Source organism: Pseudorca crassidens, chromosome 14, assembly GCF_039906515.1.
Source record: "Pseudorca crassidens isolate mPseCra1 chromosome 14, mPseCra1.hap1, whole genome shotgun sequence".
In the NCBI taxonomy this organism is placed as follows: Eukaryota; Metazoa; Chordata; class Mammalia; order Artiodactyla; family Delphinidae; genus Pseudorca; species Pseudorca crassidens.
Genome location: NC_090309.1, coordinates 12,942,507 through 12,958,635, shown reverse-complemented (window position 1 = coordinate 12,958,635; position 16,129 = coordinate 12,942,507). Strand labels below are relative to the sequence as shown.

The window sequence follows — 16,129 nt, the reverse complement described above, 5'->3', positions numbered from 1 at the left end:
ATATTTCACCACCCCAGGCAGGGGAATGCAGACTCTGGTAGAGGACACTGGTAGATGTTGTCTCCAAAGCCATAGCTTCAGAAAGCTCAGTCATTTTATGCACAGACATAGATGAGACAGAACTTCATTTCCCAATGGGGATTTAGCTCCTGAGAATGAGGGTATAGAAATAAGTACCAACTAAAACTAACACCCAGTCTTAAAATAAGATTTTTGTCTTTATTTCAAGTATTAAATAAGCAAAACTGTACTTTTTAGTGTCAACATCAATATAGATAATTTGATTTGAGGAATCTACCTCACTGTCTGTTAGATTTTCAGATTCAGGGGAAAAAATAAAACCCTCACTGAGCAGATATGGCATTTAACAATATTGGGGGATGAACTATGGCAGAAGAATTGCCAATGGAGCAAAGGATGAAGAACAGAAAATGATATGCTCCTCAAACATTATTCTTCCATTTGACTTATCCTTTTTTTTTTTTTTTTTGCGGTACGCGGGCCTCTCACTGTTGTGGCCTCTCCCGTTGCGGAGCACAGGCTCCGGACGCGCAGGCTCAGCGGCCATGGCTCACGGGCCCAGCCACTCCGCGGCATGTGGGACCTTCCCAGACCGGGGCACGAACCCGTGTCCCCTGCATTGGCAGGCGGACTCTCAACCACTGCGCCACCAGGGAAGCCCTGACTTATCCTTTTAACTTGCCTTTTGCTACAGTTTGCTGCAAAATTCAAATCTATATCTTAAATCCATAATTGTTTTTATGAGAAACAAGTATATCAAGATCTCTTGAAATAAAATTATAAAATTCTCACCCTTTTATATAGTGCATCAACTCATGTTTAGTTGCCTTTTATCCTATAGATGATCATGTTGTATACAGAGGGTCATGTTTATTGTGACTGTTCCAAACTAGCTGTCATGTTTTCCTGGAATGTCCCATAAACATATTTGTAATGAGTACAGGTTTTCATTCTCGCATGCTTAATTGTACACACCAAATAGCTTCTAGTAGTTGTCCTAATCTGACCTGGAAATATATAACATCTTGCAAAAACAGAAGGATGTATGGTTCCAGCCACTGTCATCTGAGATGGGAATAAACAACATTTCTAAGTCCCTTTCCCTGAGCTTTCCACCAGATCTCCCCAGTTAGACATTGGTAACCTGGATAAGAAGGAATAACTGAATCAGTGGACTCTCTTTGTTCAGGGCTGTCACATTTTGAGATACAAATTCTTATGTTGTTTGTAGTAATAATACGGTGCATTTTGAGCCTTTAGGCTAATGATTGCAGAGGTGAAATTTGTCTCAGACTCACTGTAATGACACCAAAGAAGGATACCAGGGGACGGATGGACGTATGGTTTGAGAAGACTGGGGACTTGTCATATTTTCATTGGTATCTGCTCAAGTGGGTACTAATATGTTGATACTTTGCAGCTGATGGTGACTTTCTCTCTTGAAGCTTTTACTGGATGTTACAAATTAGGTGAGCACAAGTCTCCACTGGCAACTTAATTTTTTTAAAGTCACATGATCACAAATATCATTGAGACTAAACACATCCCATTCAATGATTTCTCAGGGCACTCACAGACATGAAAGAGGCCTCAGGATTCATCTTACAATGAGAAGAAATAATAGTGAATTTTTTTATCTCCAAGGAGTGCAGGTCTCTTGGTTTCTCTGTCTTTATGTGTAAAAGGAGGTCGTTGGAATAGGTGATCTACTCCTCAGTGATTGATACAGTGCATCTCTCTGTTAGAGGTCATTAAGACACAGGTTGACTTAAGATTCATTCTAACTGCACTTTGGTCACTGCTGGATATAAGATAACCTGTTTAATTTCTTCAAGTTTTCCAGTATCAACAATCTACAAAATGTTACAAATGGTTAAGCAAAGAACAACCTAAAGGGAAAAATGTAATATATTAAATATTCTTCAAAAGCTTCCTTGCATCCATTTTATTTGTTGTTACTGCGGTTAGCTGTGGGTGTGTGTTTGTGTGTATGTGTACATTCGGTAAGAATATTTAACATGTGATCTACCCTCTTAACAAATTTTGACTATAGGCACTGTGTTTTAGATCACATCTCTAGAACTCAGTCATCTTGCATAACTAAAACTTTGTACCCATTATTTTAATAGAATTTTGTCCATACTTGATCATTTACATGACAGAACGGCAGAGTGAAGACACACAATCTAAGGTGGTCCTCTGATATAGTTTGCTTGCATCTAGAATGAACACCAGCTCATATCCTCAGTCTTGTCCAAGGACAGTGTTAACCGTCTTGCTCTCTGTTACAATGTAGACCAAAGAAACGTTGATCATCTGGACGTTCCGCAGCGTGTTGCACTATAAACTACCTGCTGATCAAAACATTTTAAGTAAACCCGATGATGAAGAAATTGCAAGAACTCTTGGTGACTTGTAAATATACAAGGTCAGAGGATGGAATGCAAATACTTAAAAAATTCATGACCTTCCCTAGCAGTGAATATGGCTCGGGTCCAGAGGTCTGAGGCAGGATGGCATATGCTCCTCAAGATAGATAGCAAGTCATCGCACCTTGCGTCTCCTGCCACAGAAAGTGAAGCACAGAGGTTCGTAGGCCTCATGAAATGTTGAGAGAGCACATTACATTCTTAGGAGGTAGGGTGACTACCGCATCCCATTGATCAGGTATAGTTAGAAGGCTTCCAGATCGCAGGAGGCCCACAGCAGGAGAGGACTCTGCATCAGGTTCAGGTAGCAATATGAGCAGCTCCATCGCTTGGACCAAATGATCTAACACATCACCTGGTGCAGGTTACGTTTGGATTAGATAAGGATATCGTGAGCACACTCTGAAAAGCTCTATTATAAACCCACATCTTAGATTTGTAGACTTGTAGTGCAAGATCATGACATCCTTAAAAAATAAAAATAATATTATACACTATTCAAAAATCAGCTCACAGGATGTCACAGACCTCTGGTAGATGTGTCTATGGGACATTAAGAAGCTGTGTGATTGAGCTTCCTACTGTAACCTGGTAATTTCACACTCATCAAATTATCAGGGTGGGTGGGTCGCAACCGCAGTCAGTCTTAGAAAGGAGATGGTTCATTTAGGATTGGGCCTGAGCAAATTCAGCAGGCACACTTCATTTCCATGGACAAGTATCCCAGGTCCCCATATCACTTTCCAATCTTGCCCTAACACCTCTGCATCGGCTTATATTTTGGCTTCATGGGAGTGGTAAACCAGCTAATTCCATAGGGGAAAAAAAAAACCTCCAGGCTTTGTCCATGGCTATGCCGGTATCATGTGTTGGTCTGAGCAAAGATGTACAGTCCCCACACTACAGCCCAATCAATGGCAGGGTCTGAAATAAAATGTTAAGCTAGCAGGTACATGAGCAGTGCCCCTGGTTATCATCTTAGTCTGCATAGAGAACTGGCCCGAGATAAGGGTTTACAGCGATTTCAAAGTAGCTGGTTAATCAAAGAGAAGATTGGCAGATCAGAGATTAGGAGTCTGGGGAAAAGGAATGTAGATAAACCTAAGGACGTGGGCATGATGTAATTGTAACTTTGTTTTATGTCAAAAGTCTGCAGAGGGGCTTCCCTGGTGGCGCAGTGGTTGAGGGTCCGCCTGCCGATGCAGGGGACACGGGTTCGTGCCCCGGACTGGGAAGATCCCACATGCCGCGGAGCGGCTGGGCCCGTGAGCCATGGCCGCTGAGCCTGCGCGTCCGGAGCCTGTGCTCCGCAGCGGGAGAGGCCACAACCGTGAGAGGCCCGCGTACCGCAAAAAAAAAATATCGGCAGAACATCTACCACAGACAAGACTCCGAACAACCAAGCACCAGAAGATTCTTACATACCTGAGCAGATTAAGTAGCCCCAGACTTTGTCACAACTACTACAGTATTTCCTCTGCGTGTCCATGAACAGAGCAGCCCTGGTGACATGGGTGGAGGCTGTGCAGATGCCCAACAGCATGAGCCCATGTCCACCACGTCCACCACCTCGAGCAGTGTAGATCTCATACTGTCATCTTTGGATATCAGTGTTCCCAGCATTAGACATCAATACCAGCACCCACATGGTGGTATTTTGTACCCCAAATCACTTCCTCCGTGAGATGCATTGCTCCTGGGATTAGTTGCAATCTGGATAGAGATTAGCCTTCCCTACCCACAGAGCCTCAGTTGCTGTTACTATCTACGGATTCACAGAGCCTGTGGTTTGCCCACAGGAGAAGCCACTGGATCAAGGAACTTACTTTGTGAAAAAAGTCATATAACAATAGACATCTATCTGATCACAGCATCCATTAATCCTACCAAACGCAGTATTACACAAAGGAGGCTGCTTAGGAGTGACATCTTGTAGACTTAGGAAACTCTCCATTAAGATATTCTGTATATTTTGGAAAAGTGACCATGATAGCAAGAATGAATAGGTTTGAGCCAAGGGTGAAATTTGTAGCAAGCTCTCTCATCATTACACACAATGACCAACTGGGAAATGCGTGCTTCCTGCCATGCAATTTGGGGCCCTGCGGTAACAGAGTTTCTTATTCCTAGAAGTATATGTCTACCTGAAGATTCTGTAGGATGGTCTAAAGCTGTATCGGTGTGTGGTAATAGATGTCCATAGACTGATAGGCAATCCGGGTATTTACTATTTTGCCCAGGTAATTAGCTCTGCTACTCAGGAAGTGATGGTTTTCGGCCACATATTGTGAGACTGAGAGAAATATGTCTGCACATCTGAACTGAGGGACGCTGGAGACCACAGGAAAAATCCAGACGATCATTCCCCCCAAATTCCCCTTTGTTTTCAAGATCATTTCATTTTGAGAATCTAGCCATTTGGGGTATTCGTGTTCTGTAGGACTCCTTTACTTATCTCACCGCCTTGGCGCTGGTTTTGGTTTTATCTCCTCTCTGAGCCTGGAAACTCTGGGTGTTATCAGTCTCATGAGGGATCAGATGACTGTGGAAAAGTTTAAGTCCTACTCTTCCCACTTTCGCTTCCTTTTTCTCCCAGTGCATTCCACAATCTCTTTCAACTCAGCGATGAACTAGTATTTTCAAATAATTTATTGAGTCTTAAATTCCTCAATTTGAAGGCTCCTGTCTGCTTACTTCTCTATATATTTTCCCATACACCTTGAAACCTAATGCAATTGACACATAGGGATTTTCACTACACTTGCCGTGGAGTCCACTTTCTTAGAATAGACAATCAACTCTGAAATACTTCATTTTCTTAACGAGAATTAAGATCATGTTGTTTTGTTCATCCATTCATCCTTGTAATTCTATCACACTGTGTTCTGACACTTAAGTGGCAGGACCCCTTATTCGGTCAGATTTCATTTAGGGCACTACTGTAAATGAAATCTACGCAAGGCATACATTTTATGTACATTTCCAACTAAAATACATTTTTTCATGTTTATTTTCAGTTAATAACTGTGTCATGTGAAAACAGTGAACTTATTTATTGTTGGAAAACTTTTCTTATGACAATATACTACCAAATTTGTCATATCTAAAATACTATTTCGGTGAAATATTCTCAATATTGTTTTCAATTTGGGAGTAAAAAGAGACATGTCATATCTAGGTTTTTCCTGTTGCACATGCAGTAAACTTTATGTCCTCCGTTATTCATTTTTTGCTGTTTATAGTCAAAGCCCACATTTGAAATTGCAAGCCTTTTCACTCAGAAAAAAGAGGCAAAAAAAAAAAAAATCTTTTGGCATTGAGATCTTTTATTTTCTGTGAATTTCAAAGAGCCTATTTAAATATTCAAAGATTAAACATTTTTACCGATTATTCTCATTCATAGTCTCCCTGAGGACAGCTTGTGTAGAATACTTTCTGGAACATGTTAAAGGAGGAGGTCTTCTAAGTATAAAGAAGTAGGAAGTTGAAAAAGAGGGAAAATACCAATTTACCAATATTACCAGAAATTATCCTGAGGAAAATATACCCCAGACTATGCATTTGCAAACGTGTTGAACTTTTGTTGCCATGTATTAGTGTCATTTGTCTGATTATTGGACTGGATGCGTTTAATTGACAAACGTAGACAAGGCAGAGAGGATGAGGTTGACGTTTCCCTCAGCCTCCCTTTCACGTAACTGGTTGCTACAGGACACAGGACCCCCTACCTTCCCCTGCTGCTTCTGCCAGGACCAGGCCGTGCAGCTGGTGCCTGAGATGTAGCCGAGACACTCGTGGTCCAGAGCCCTCAGCTGCAAACTATTCCCCTGAGATCTCCAACATCTTCCTCTTATACAGACGCAGAGAACCTAATGTGAGCTCCCCAGAGAAGGTGCACTTGGGGCAGCTGAGCAGCCCGAGGTGGGGAGGTTTGTGTTCAGGGCTGTACCACTGTGGGAGGAGTTTGTGTACCTTGATGACAGTAATAAACTCCAGCGTCCCCAGCCTCCACCCTGCTGATTTTGAGTGTGAAATCTGTCCCTGACCCACTGCCACTGAATCTGTCTGAGACCCCAGAGTCACGGTTAGAAACCTTATAGATCAGTCGTTGTGGAGACTGGCCTGGTTTCTGTTGCAACCAATTCAGATAGGTGTTTCCATCACTATGTACGAGGCTCTGACTAGACTTGCAGGAGATGGAGGCAGTCTCTCCAGGGATGACAGTCAGGGAGAGTGGAGTCTGGGTCATCACAATGTCCCCACTGGATCCTAAAATCATGACAAAAAGCACCAAGTTCCATGAAAATATTAGCAGCCATTTTTATCATTTCCAATTCTTATTTATTTTATCTAAAATGCGACTTTGTTTTACTCTCATTATCTGTGCTTGTCATCTATACAACAAGATTGTACAGTCACAGTAATGAACCTGACATCTGCGAAGTGCAAAGAGGCCTCTAGACATTACCTACACCATCCCTACTTCCCTCGTCACAGTCCTGAACAAAGACCAGGTAATTGTTTCTTCTGGAAACTTCCTCACTCACAGATCTAAACATCCCATGCCAGTCTGCAGGACAACTCATACACATCTAACATGCAGACAGACCACACATGGTGAGCAGTGTTGCCTCCAAACTCATCCTCAGTCTCATCTCCCCTCCATCCTTACCTGGGATGCAAAGTATTAGCAGCCCAAGGAGCTGAGCAGGGAACCCCATTTTCAGAAGCTGGAATTGATGAGTCCTGATAAGTCAGAGCAAGACTGGAGCTGAGCTTTTATCTCACACTTGCAGGGGAAGGTCCTCCCTTGGGAACAACATGCAAATCCCCTGGTGGGGGAGGGGGGACAGCTGTGTGGAAAGAGCCAGGGGGAGGGAGGGAGGGGCCCAACTTTGAGCAAAGTGAAATAAAGACCTTCTGTGTTTGGAATAAAATGAACATCTAAAATCCATACTTCTTGGAATAGTGGGAAGAAGAATTCCACTGTGAAAGTCCGGATTGATTGCAAGAACCCAGTGTACGTGGCCTGCGGCTCTAAGAAAGCATACGAGACCCTGAAGTGAAGACATGTGCGTCCAGGGTCAATATCCGGGAGGGGAACAGTCATCTTGCTCTGATTCTTCCAGGCTGATCTAGATAAGAGAACAGCTCCTTCCCCACTAGTACTGACCATCAGAACTTTCTCCAAATAACTGCATAGAGTTAAGCTGTTTCAAGAGCTGTCAGGTAACTGCAGTTCCCAGGTTACCTGTTCAAGAATGTTAGAAACAGGTGTTAGAACTGGTCTTTTCTGGCACCTAGTGAATGAAATTTCAAAGAGCACTTAAGCCTGACAGGGAAAAAATATGTCTGTTGTTCAGAGAGTTGACAGTTCAGTTTAAGACAATAAGGAAAGGTAGGGCTTCCCTGGTGGCGCATTGGTTGAGAGGCTGCCTGCCGATGCAGGGGACACGGGTTCGTGCCCCGGTCCGGGAAGATCCCACATGCCGCAGAGCGGCTGGGCCCGTGAGCCGTGGCCGCTAAGCCTGCGCATCCGGAGCCTGTGCTGCCACGGCAGTGAGAGGCCCGCGTAGCGCAAAAAGAAAAGAAAAGAAAAGGTATAAGAATTTTATGCCTAAGACAGTGAAATGAAATACCTGAAAACCAGTTTTTTCAGTCTGGTGCATATTCTATCATAATTCTATCTATATCTCTATCTCTGTCTCTCTTCATATATATATAAAATATATATATGCCATATATATTATAAATATATAGGGCAGACTAATCAAAGGATTTTTTTGATGAAAAACTTCACTTGGGATGATGGAACAATATGAAAAAAGAATTATTTTATAATATATTTTTCTGAGTGGTGCTTAGAAAGACTCTTCCCCTGTTGACACTTTCCCATCAAGTAGAACCAGGTCCTGCAGGATTTCCTGATTTTTGTCAGCTCTGTGTGAGAACCTAAGCTCCCACTGCCTGTGTGTTGGAAGCCACAGCCGAGTCTACAATTCAAAAGAAGACGCAGTTTGTGCGAAGAGCAATGATGGATCCTTTATGTTAATGTCTCAGGGTAGCCTGTGTCTATCATTGACACCTTCCTGGGCCTTTATTTAAGAATGGTCCATAGGGAACATGGTTCCAGGCTACCACTGCTCAGAGGGTCAGTCTGTTACGCCAGCTTTCATTAAATAGGAAAACAATGTGACTGTTCTCACATGTCAGCCCGGTGCAGGTCATGGTGAATTGAACGGCTCCAGAAAAATAGTGCCAACGTCAAATCGCTTTTGTCCTGAAAATAGAATTTGGAGAAGTTGAAAGAGTAGACTTTGTTGTCCTATTCAAGTTTGGGTAATTGCAATCCAAGCCAGACTTAATTGACCATGAAGACAAATTAACAAATTAACTAGACAATTAACTAGTAAGATTCCACAAGAATGTTTGGTGTGCATATTCTCTGGGAAATACTCAAGAATAAGATTTTGAAACCATGCTGAAAAGATAACTGAGCAAAAATTATGTTCACCTTTAAACTCAGAACTTTATGGCAATAATATCATTTTCTGAGAAAAATCGTGGTGTAGAAGGACATGCAGAAGTACATTATGTTCCATATCTCACTAGTCAAAATATTATTTACCTTTTTATTTTATTCTATTTCTTTAAGTTTTTGCTATCTTTGACCTGGTCTCTTTTATGATGCTAGCAAATAGATTCTGGGTCTTACTTCTGGCTTCTGAAGGTACCAAGACAAATAGGGGTTTCCCCTAGGTAGCAGGCTGCTGTCCTGAAAACTCCAGCCCTTTAATTAACCATGCAGTGAAAGAAGTCAAAAGATAAACATCTGAAAAAAACAAACAAACAAATATGAAGCGAAATGGAGAAGGTATTATAAATATTAAAGCTAGTTTTATACAATTCTTTTAACAAGTATTAAATTAAGAATTGTTTTTATGCACTCTTACTGAATGAATTCTGTTCCCCTAAAAATTATAATGAAGTTTTAGACTCTAGGACCTCAGAATGTGACATTATTTGGAAAATATTCATTGTCGATATAATTAGGTAATTAAAATGTGGTCATACTGCAGTATGGTGGGCCTTTAATGAATATGACAGGTGGCCTTACAAGAAGAGGAGAAAGGACACAAAGACAGCAATACACAGAAGAGAGCACGTGAAGACAAGTGATTGGACTTATGATACCACTAGTTCGGGAAAACCTGGGGCCACCAGAAGGTGAAAAAAAGGCAAGGAGGGGTCCTTACCTACAGGTTTCAAGAGGGCCTGGCCTGGACAACACCTTAAATTCATACTTCAAGTTTGCAGTCCTGAGAAAGGATTCATTTCTGTTGTTTTAGGCTACCAAATTCCTAGTACTTTCTTACAGAAGCCTTAAGAAACAAATAAACCAGTAATGAACATGGAAACGTAAACTGTGGGAAAAAGTGAAAGTGAGAATTCTGTTGTGTTTTCTTTTGTTACAAATCAATTTTCCAGAAACCCCTTTTTAAAAATATTCTTTAAGATGGATGAATTTCAAAGAGAATTTGTCTCTTTTGTGAAGTTACCAGAAAACTTTTAAAAGTCTCCAATTATTATTTGTTGTATTATGGCCAACTGTCCTAAAATATACAGAAAATGTAAACTCTCTTAAAAACTCATTCTTGGTCAGGAAAGTCTTTGAAATATTCCTTTCCTACCTTCAGACAGAAATGATAAGACTTCTGATTCTTAAAGAGGCTCTCTGTCCCATGTATGTGACAAAACCATGTTGAGGCCGGTAAACAAAACTAACGAGGAGTCAACACTAGTCACTGCACACCACGCACCAATAATAAGAGTGTTTCAGGGTTGAATGAGTGACCTCCATGACTTCCGGGTGGGGAGCAGACCTCTGTGAGTCTCTAATTTTGACCACAGTCAACTGAATGAGGAAGGTCTTAGGCAGGCAGCTTCACTGTACTTTTGTCTCTTGTCAGATACTATTAGCCTGAGGTCCTTAAAAGTGAAAGCCAGTGTCTGATATTCATGGCCTGGGAAGACTGTCTTGTTGGTGTTTGAGTTTGTTTTCCTGCTGTCCTTTCTCTGCGGGATGGAGACTGGGATACTGTTACACACTCAGTGCAGGGTGTTCCGTAGACGTTGCCACCCAAACAGCCCAAACCCATGGTGCTTTGGACAAGATGAGAGACACATGGAGGCCTGTTCACCTCCTGGATGCAAAGGGCTGTTCTCTGTGTTAACAGGAGAGAGTCGTCCTTAAGGGAGAGTTGAGATCAGCCCACTCAGTAGAGGGAGTTCTCCGGCTGAAGGTGGGCTGCACTGGACCCTGAGCCCTGAGGCACCTGTGATTGGAGCTGGTTACCTTTCAAAACTAATAGCAAATTCTCACCCCACAGAGGGCAAAGTCCATGGAAAAGCATTTTGGCTCATAGGGACTTCAGGAATGGCTCTGTGAATGTATTTATCCCAACTTTATAAGTTTTCTCACACCCTGGAGAAGCAGGTTTGATTCCCTGCCTGACTTTTCTGAATCAAGACCTTACTCTCCATGTTCATGACAGAATCTGTATCTAAATGTTTGACTCGTTTTTGTTTCCTTTCTCTTGGAATAAAGATAAAAATCCCGTATTTAAATATCAATAAGATGAGTGGGAAAATCATGTGCTGGAGATGAAGACTTTTGTCTGTAAATGTTAAACTATGTTCTGTGTCACACTCACCCACAGACTCACTGGACAAAGTAAGACAATAATTTCATTGATTTGCCTGCCTGAGCTCTCACTGCCCTATAAGTTCTTCACCTCCTCTGGGATCTTCACTCAAAGCTCACCCTTGCACTCCAAAGATGGTCTTCTTACAAGGCATAGCTTTTCTGGGTGTTTAATAATTTTTTCCACTGTCTACATGTGAGGATTTTTGGTTTGACCTTGTAAGAAAGTCTAGGTCACTTGAGAAGTGGGGAGTGGAGAACAGAAGAAGATTCCGAGCACCAAATGAAAGATTCTAGTCTATTAAATTTTAGTTGAAGCTGCCTTTGGGTAAGAGTTTGTATGGTAATCCAAGATCTCAAAGGATATACTTTTCTCTAATTTTTTATATAGATAAGGAGGTGTAACTGAAAAAAATGGAGACTATAAGCTGACTGATTGCTTAATAACTTGTAAGGTTGCCATTTCTGAGCGAGTCCCAGAAGAGAAGAAGACTCTGCACTAAGTACAACCTGCAGTGGACTTTATGACCTAGTGGACCAGTGAAGCTAAAGTGCCTGGGGTTAGATAGGGACAGTGTATGGAGGCTACAGAAAGCTCAGCGGGAGAAGCACAGTTCAGATCTCCAGAGTATTGGAATAATGCCATAATCCCTTCTGAAGATACCAATTCCCTCTTTTTTTTTTTTTTTTTTTTTTTTGCGGTACGCGGGCCTCTCACTGTTGTGGCCTCTCCCGTTGCGGAGCACAGGCTCTGGACGCGCAGGCTCAGCGGCCATGGCTCACGGGCCCAGCCGCTCCGCGGCACGTGGGACCTTCCCGGACCGGGGCACGAACCCGCGTCCCCTGCATCAGCAGGCGGACTCTCAACCACTGCGCCACCAGGGAAGCCCCCAATTCCCTTTTTTTGATATGGGTTCTGATTTGCTATTAATTCCTTGTAGAGACTACATGCTGTCTATAGGCCCAAAAGGAGTCCTGTGACCTGGGTTGCTCTTTCTGAATTGAGTGGTAACTGACCCACTAGTCTATAAACATATGCATGCCAAAGAGCATTCTATCATCAGGTAGAAGTGGGATATTAAGGCCAGGGCTTGATTCTGTCCCCCAGGCACACAGGATTTACCCACGTAGGTTGTTCAAACTCTCTTGGCACCAACACTTGCAGACTTCCCCCTTTTCTCTCATGCTGTACCTACAGGCTTCTGTGGATTCCCTTTAGCAAACTGATTGAAGAAGAAAATAATTCAGATCAAATTTATGTCATACATGCTTTCATCTTTTCAAAGTAGATTTTTATAGCATTGAAGCCCACTTTAAGAATAGTGGGGTAAGACCGTGCAGGAAGAAAATATCTCAGTGGGCAGGACTTGGAGTTATGTGCTCTAATCCACTTTGCCTTGCACAGAGATAACCTGTGTCAGAGATCTTTACTAATTCAAGAGCAGTGATTAACAGTTTGGCCAAATGGTCAGAAGATTGGATTAACCATGACTGGAAGGTTGGTGAGAAGTAGATCTAAAGCAGAGTTTTCAAATGCATCTTTTGAACTGAGCACATTTCTTGGAGTGCCCCTTAGTATTTTCAGGTACAGAAGTAAAATTTAATAGTTAATAGAAGATTACAGTAACACAATACATAAATGTCAAATTGGTTAATCCATTAATGAGTAAAAGATTTGAGTTACTATACACCGAAGGTGTTGTTGTATATGGCAGTGGGAACATGGGTAGTGGAAAATGTAAAGTTATAAATGTTAACTATGGCTGACTTGGTACAATGGGAGAAATAAGAGCTCTTATCTATATCTATATTTATGTGTCTATCTGTCTATTATCTATCATGATTTCTCACCTTCTTCTGAGAGGCAGAGGTAAGAGGAAGGATACATGCAGATTATGGGTATTTCATGTTGGATTAAATAGTCAGGAGTGCTTGCGAGGGGAGCACCTGCCCTTGTCCTGTCTCTGAGTGAATTATGTCTCCCTCTGCTGGTGATCTAGAGTTGAGACACGTTAAGATTTTTTCTACAACCTTTATTTATATGCAATAAACTGCACATGTTTAGCATAGACAATTTGGTGAGTTTGGATATATGCATACACTCATGAAATCTTTACCACAATCAAAGTTTTAGACATATCGTTCTCCTTCAAAATTTTCATCACATCCCGTTGGGTATTTTGTTGTTGTTAGGATTTTATATTTTATTTTATTTTATTTTATTTATTTATTTATTTTTGCGGTACGTGGACCTCTCACTGTTGTGGCCTCTCCCGTTGCGGAGCACAGGCTCCGGACGCGCAGGCTCAGCGGCCATGGCTCACGGGCCCAGCCGCTCCGCGGCATGTGGGATCCTCCCGGACCGGGACACGAACCCGTGTCCCCTGCATCGGCAGGCGGACTCTCAACAACTGCGCCACCAGGGAAGCCCCATTTTATTTTATTTATTCATTTTTAATGATAATACTGAAATCTCCCCTCCTAACAATTCAGTTCATTATATGGTCCTGTCACTTTAGGCACTGAGCTGTACAGCAGATCACTGGACCTTATTCATCTCAAAGCTGAGACTTTATACTCATTATTTTGAAAAGGTTTGTCCATGCTTGATCACATGCAGAGCTGAGCAGGAGAATAAAAACACACAAACGAATACAGTCTTCTGGTATAGTTTGTGTTTATCTAGAGTAAAAGCAGTTCACATCCTCAGTTCTCCCCCAGGACAGTGTTAATTCTCTTGTTCTCTGTCACAGTGAAGGCTGAAGAAACTTTGATTGTCTGGACATTCCACAGCGTGTCGTATAATGCAGGACTGGATTGATGGCATCACGTTCATTAGATTCGACGGGCAAGAAATTGCCGGGACTGTAAATAACTGGTAAAAATATACGTGCTCCAGACAATACGATGTAAATCCTACCAAAATTCATGGGCTGCCAATCAGTGGATATGGCAGGGGTCCAGATGCCTGAAGCATCTCAGACTGGCACATGTTATCCAGGGTAAAGAACAAGAAATTGAACCTTGTCCTCCTACACTGATGGTGAGGCAGAGTGTTTGTGGGCTCGGTGGAATGTTGACACAATACATTCCACACTTGGGTACAAGACACCACCCATTTGTGGCTCACACAGAAAGCTGCCAGGTCTGAGTTGGCGCAGGGAGGAGAGGTCTGTGCATCAGGTTCAGGTCATGATATATAGGTGGCTGTGTCACTTGGGCCATACGATCCAGTACATATGTTGTTGCATGATACATCTGTGATAGATAAGGATATTGTGTGTACACTCTATAAACTGTAATAGAGCTCACATCATAGATTTCTAGGGTTCTAGGGCAAGACGATGCCACCCTCAGGAAAGTAAAAAAAACAACTATACAATGTTAAAAAATCAGCTCTCAGAATGTCAGGGATGCTTGCTAGACATGGCCTTGGAAGTGAAGTAGCTTCGTGATTGAGTTTCCCATTATAATCTGGTAATTTTCTTTTTTCTTTTTTTGCGGTACGTGGGCCTCTCACTGTTGTGGCCTCTCCCGTTGCGGAGCACAGGGTCCGGACGCGCAGGCTCAGCGGCCATGGCTCACGGGCCCAGCCGCTCGGCGGCACGTGGGATCTTCCCGGACCGGGGCACGAACCCGTGTCCCCTGCATCGGCAGACGGACTCTCAACCACTGCGCCACCAGGGAAGCCCTCACCACCATTTTTAATCCCACCACATAGAAGCCAAAGAGCAACTGTGTGTGTGTCAACTAGATTCTCTTCGTGTTTCCATTCCTGCAGTCTTCCCACACTTTAAAATTCTTAACTTTTGTGGAAAAAAATCCCCTCATATCATTCTGTATTCTTCCAGTGTTCTACAGGGTAAATTCTATGCCCTACAGTTATTTATTTTTTAATCCCTACTTTTGGAATTTTCATATCTCACATTTTCTTTCTGTGAAAGGTAATTGAGACAAATCAGATATGTTTAGCATTAGGATATTGTAGGGACTATGGACTTACAATTGACTATTTAGACACTCATAACCCCAAAGTCTTACTGATGTTCTCAGCTAACTCCCCCTGGGGACAGCTGTGTAGACTGCTGTCTAGAACATGGTAAACAGGTAGGAAGATATGTAGTAAAAAGGAGAATCAGAAAGTGGGGAAAGTGGGGAAAAATATTCTTGAATATTATGACATGTTATCTTAAAAAATATATCAAAAACTGCTAAACCCATTATGTTGCTATAAATCTGCCTCAGTTGTCCACCTGTTACACTGACTACATTTATTTGACACCTACCTGTACCTGAGGGAGGGAGAAGTCGGATGCGCTTTCACTCACCTCTCCTTCCTCAGGTCTGTTTGCTCAGAGGGCACTTAGACCCTTCCATTCTCCTGCTGGTTCTGTCAGGGAAGGCTCTGCAGCTGATGGGGCCTTAACCTGTGATGTCTGAGGAGTAGAGGAGGCTTTCATGGTCCAGAGGCCTCAGCTTCAAACTACTCCCCTGATTCTCTAACATCTTCCTCTTACACTGACTCAGAGAATCTGCCTGCCTGCTCCCCAGACAGTCAACATATGTGGGCAGCTGGGCCACTCGGAGAGGGGTGTTTGTGTTCAGGGCTGTACCACTGTGGGCGGATCTTCCATGCCTTGCTGGCAGTAATAAACTCCAGCGTCCTCAGCCTCCACCCTGCTGATTTTTAGTGTGAAATCTGTCCCTGACCCACTGCCAGTGAACCTGTCTGGGACCCCAGAGGCCCGGTTGGAAGCTCCATAGATCAGAAGCTGTGGAGACTGGCCTGGTTTCTGCAGGTACCAATTCAAGTAAGTGTCTCCGTCACTATCTTGGAGGCTCTGACTGGATCTGCAGGAGATGGAGGCCGGGTCTCCAGGGATGACAGACAGGGAGAGTGGAGTCTGGGTCAGCACAATATCCCCACTGGATCCTAAAATAATGAAAGAAAACAACAAAGTTCTGGACAAAATTT

The 16,129-nt window shown here is 42.7% G+C and overlaps 2 protein-coding genes across 3 annotated transcripts in view; one reads left to right on the top strand and one right to left on the bottom strand.

Moving 5' to 3' along the window:
• RPIA (ribose 5-phosphate isomerase A) overlaps positions 1-16,129 on the top strand; it is a 160,876-nt gene that overhangs the window by 112,641 nt on the left and 32,106 nt on the right. The window contains exon 9 of one of the 2 annotated variants that reach the window (XM_067704421.1): positions 13,908-14,216. The exons of the other annotated variant lie outside the window; for it this stretch is intronic. Within the exon in view, the coding sequence (XP_067560522.1) occupies positions 13,908-13,975 (68 nt within the window). The 3' untranslated portion in view covers positions 13,976-14,216. Of the gene's footprint in view, positions 1-13,907; positions 14,217-16,129 lie in introns of those variants that run through there. 2 annotated transcript variants of the gene reach the window in all.
• The window catches only part of LOC137205964 (immunoglobulin kappa light chain-like), a 63,198-nt gene that overhangs the window by 46,578 nt on the left and 491 nt on the right, over positions 1-16,129 (bottom strand). Inside the window, exon 2 of the mRNA XM_067704425.1 lies at positions 15,778-16,087. Coding sequence (XP_067560526.1) covers positions 15,778-16,087 — 310 coding nt within the window. The remainder of the gene's footprint in view (positions 1-15,777; positions 16,088-16,129) is intronic.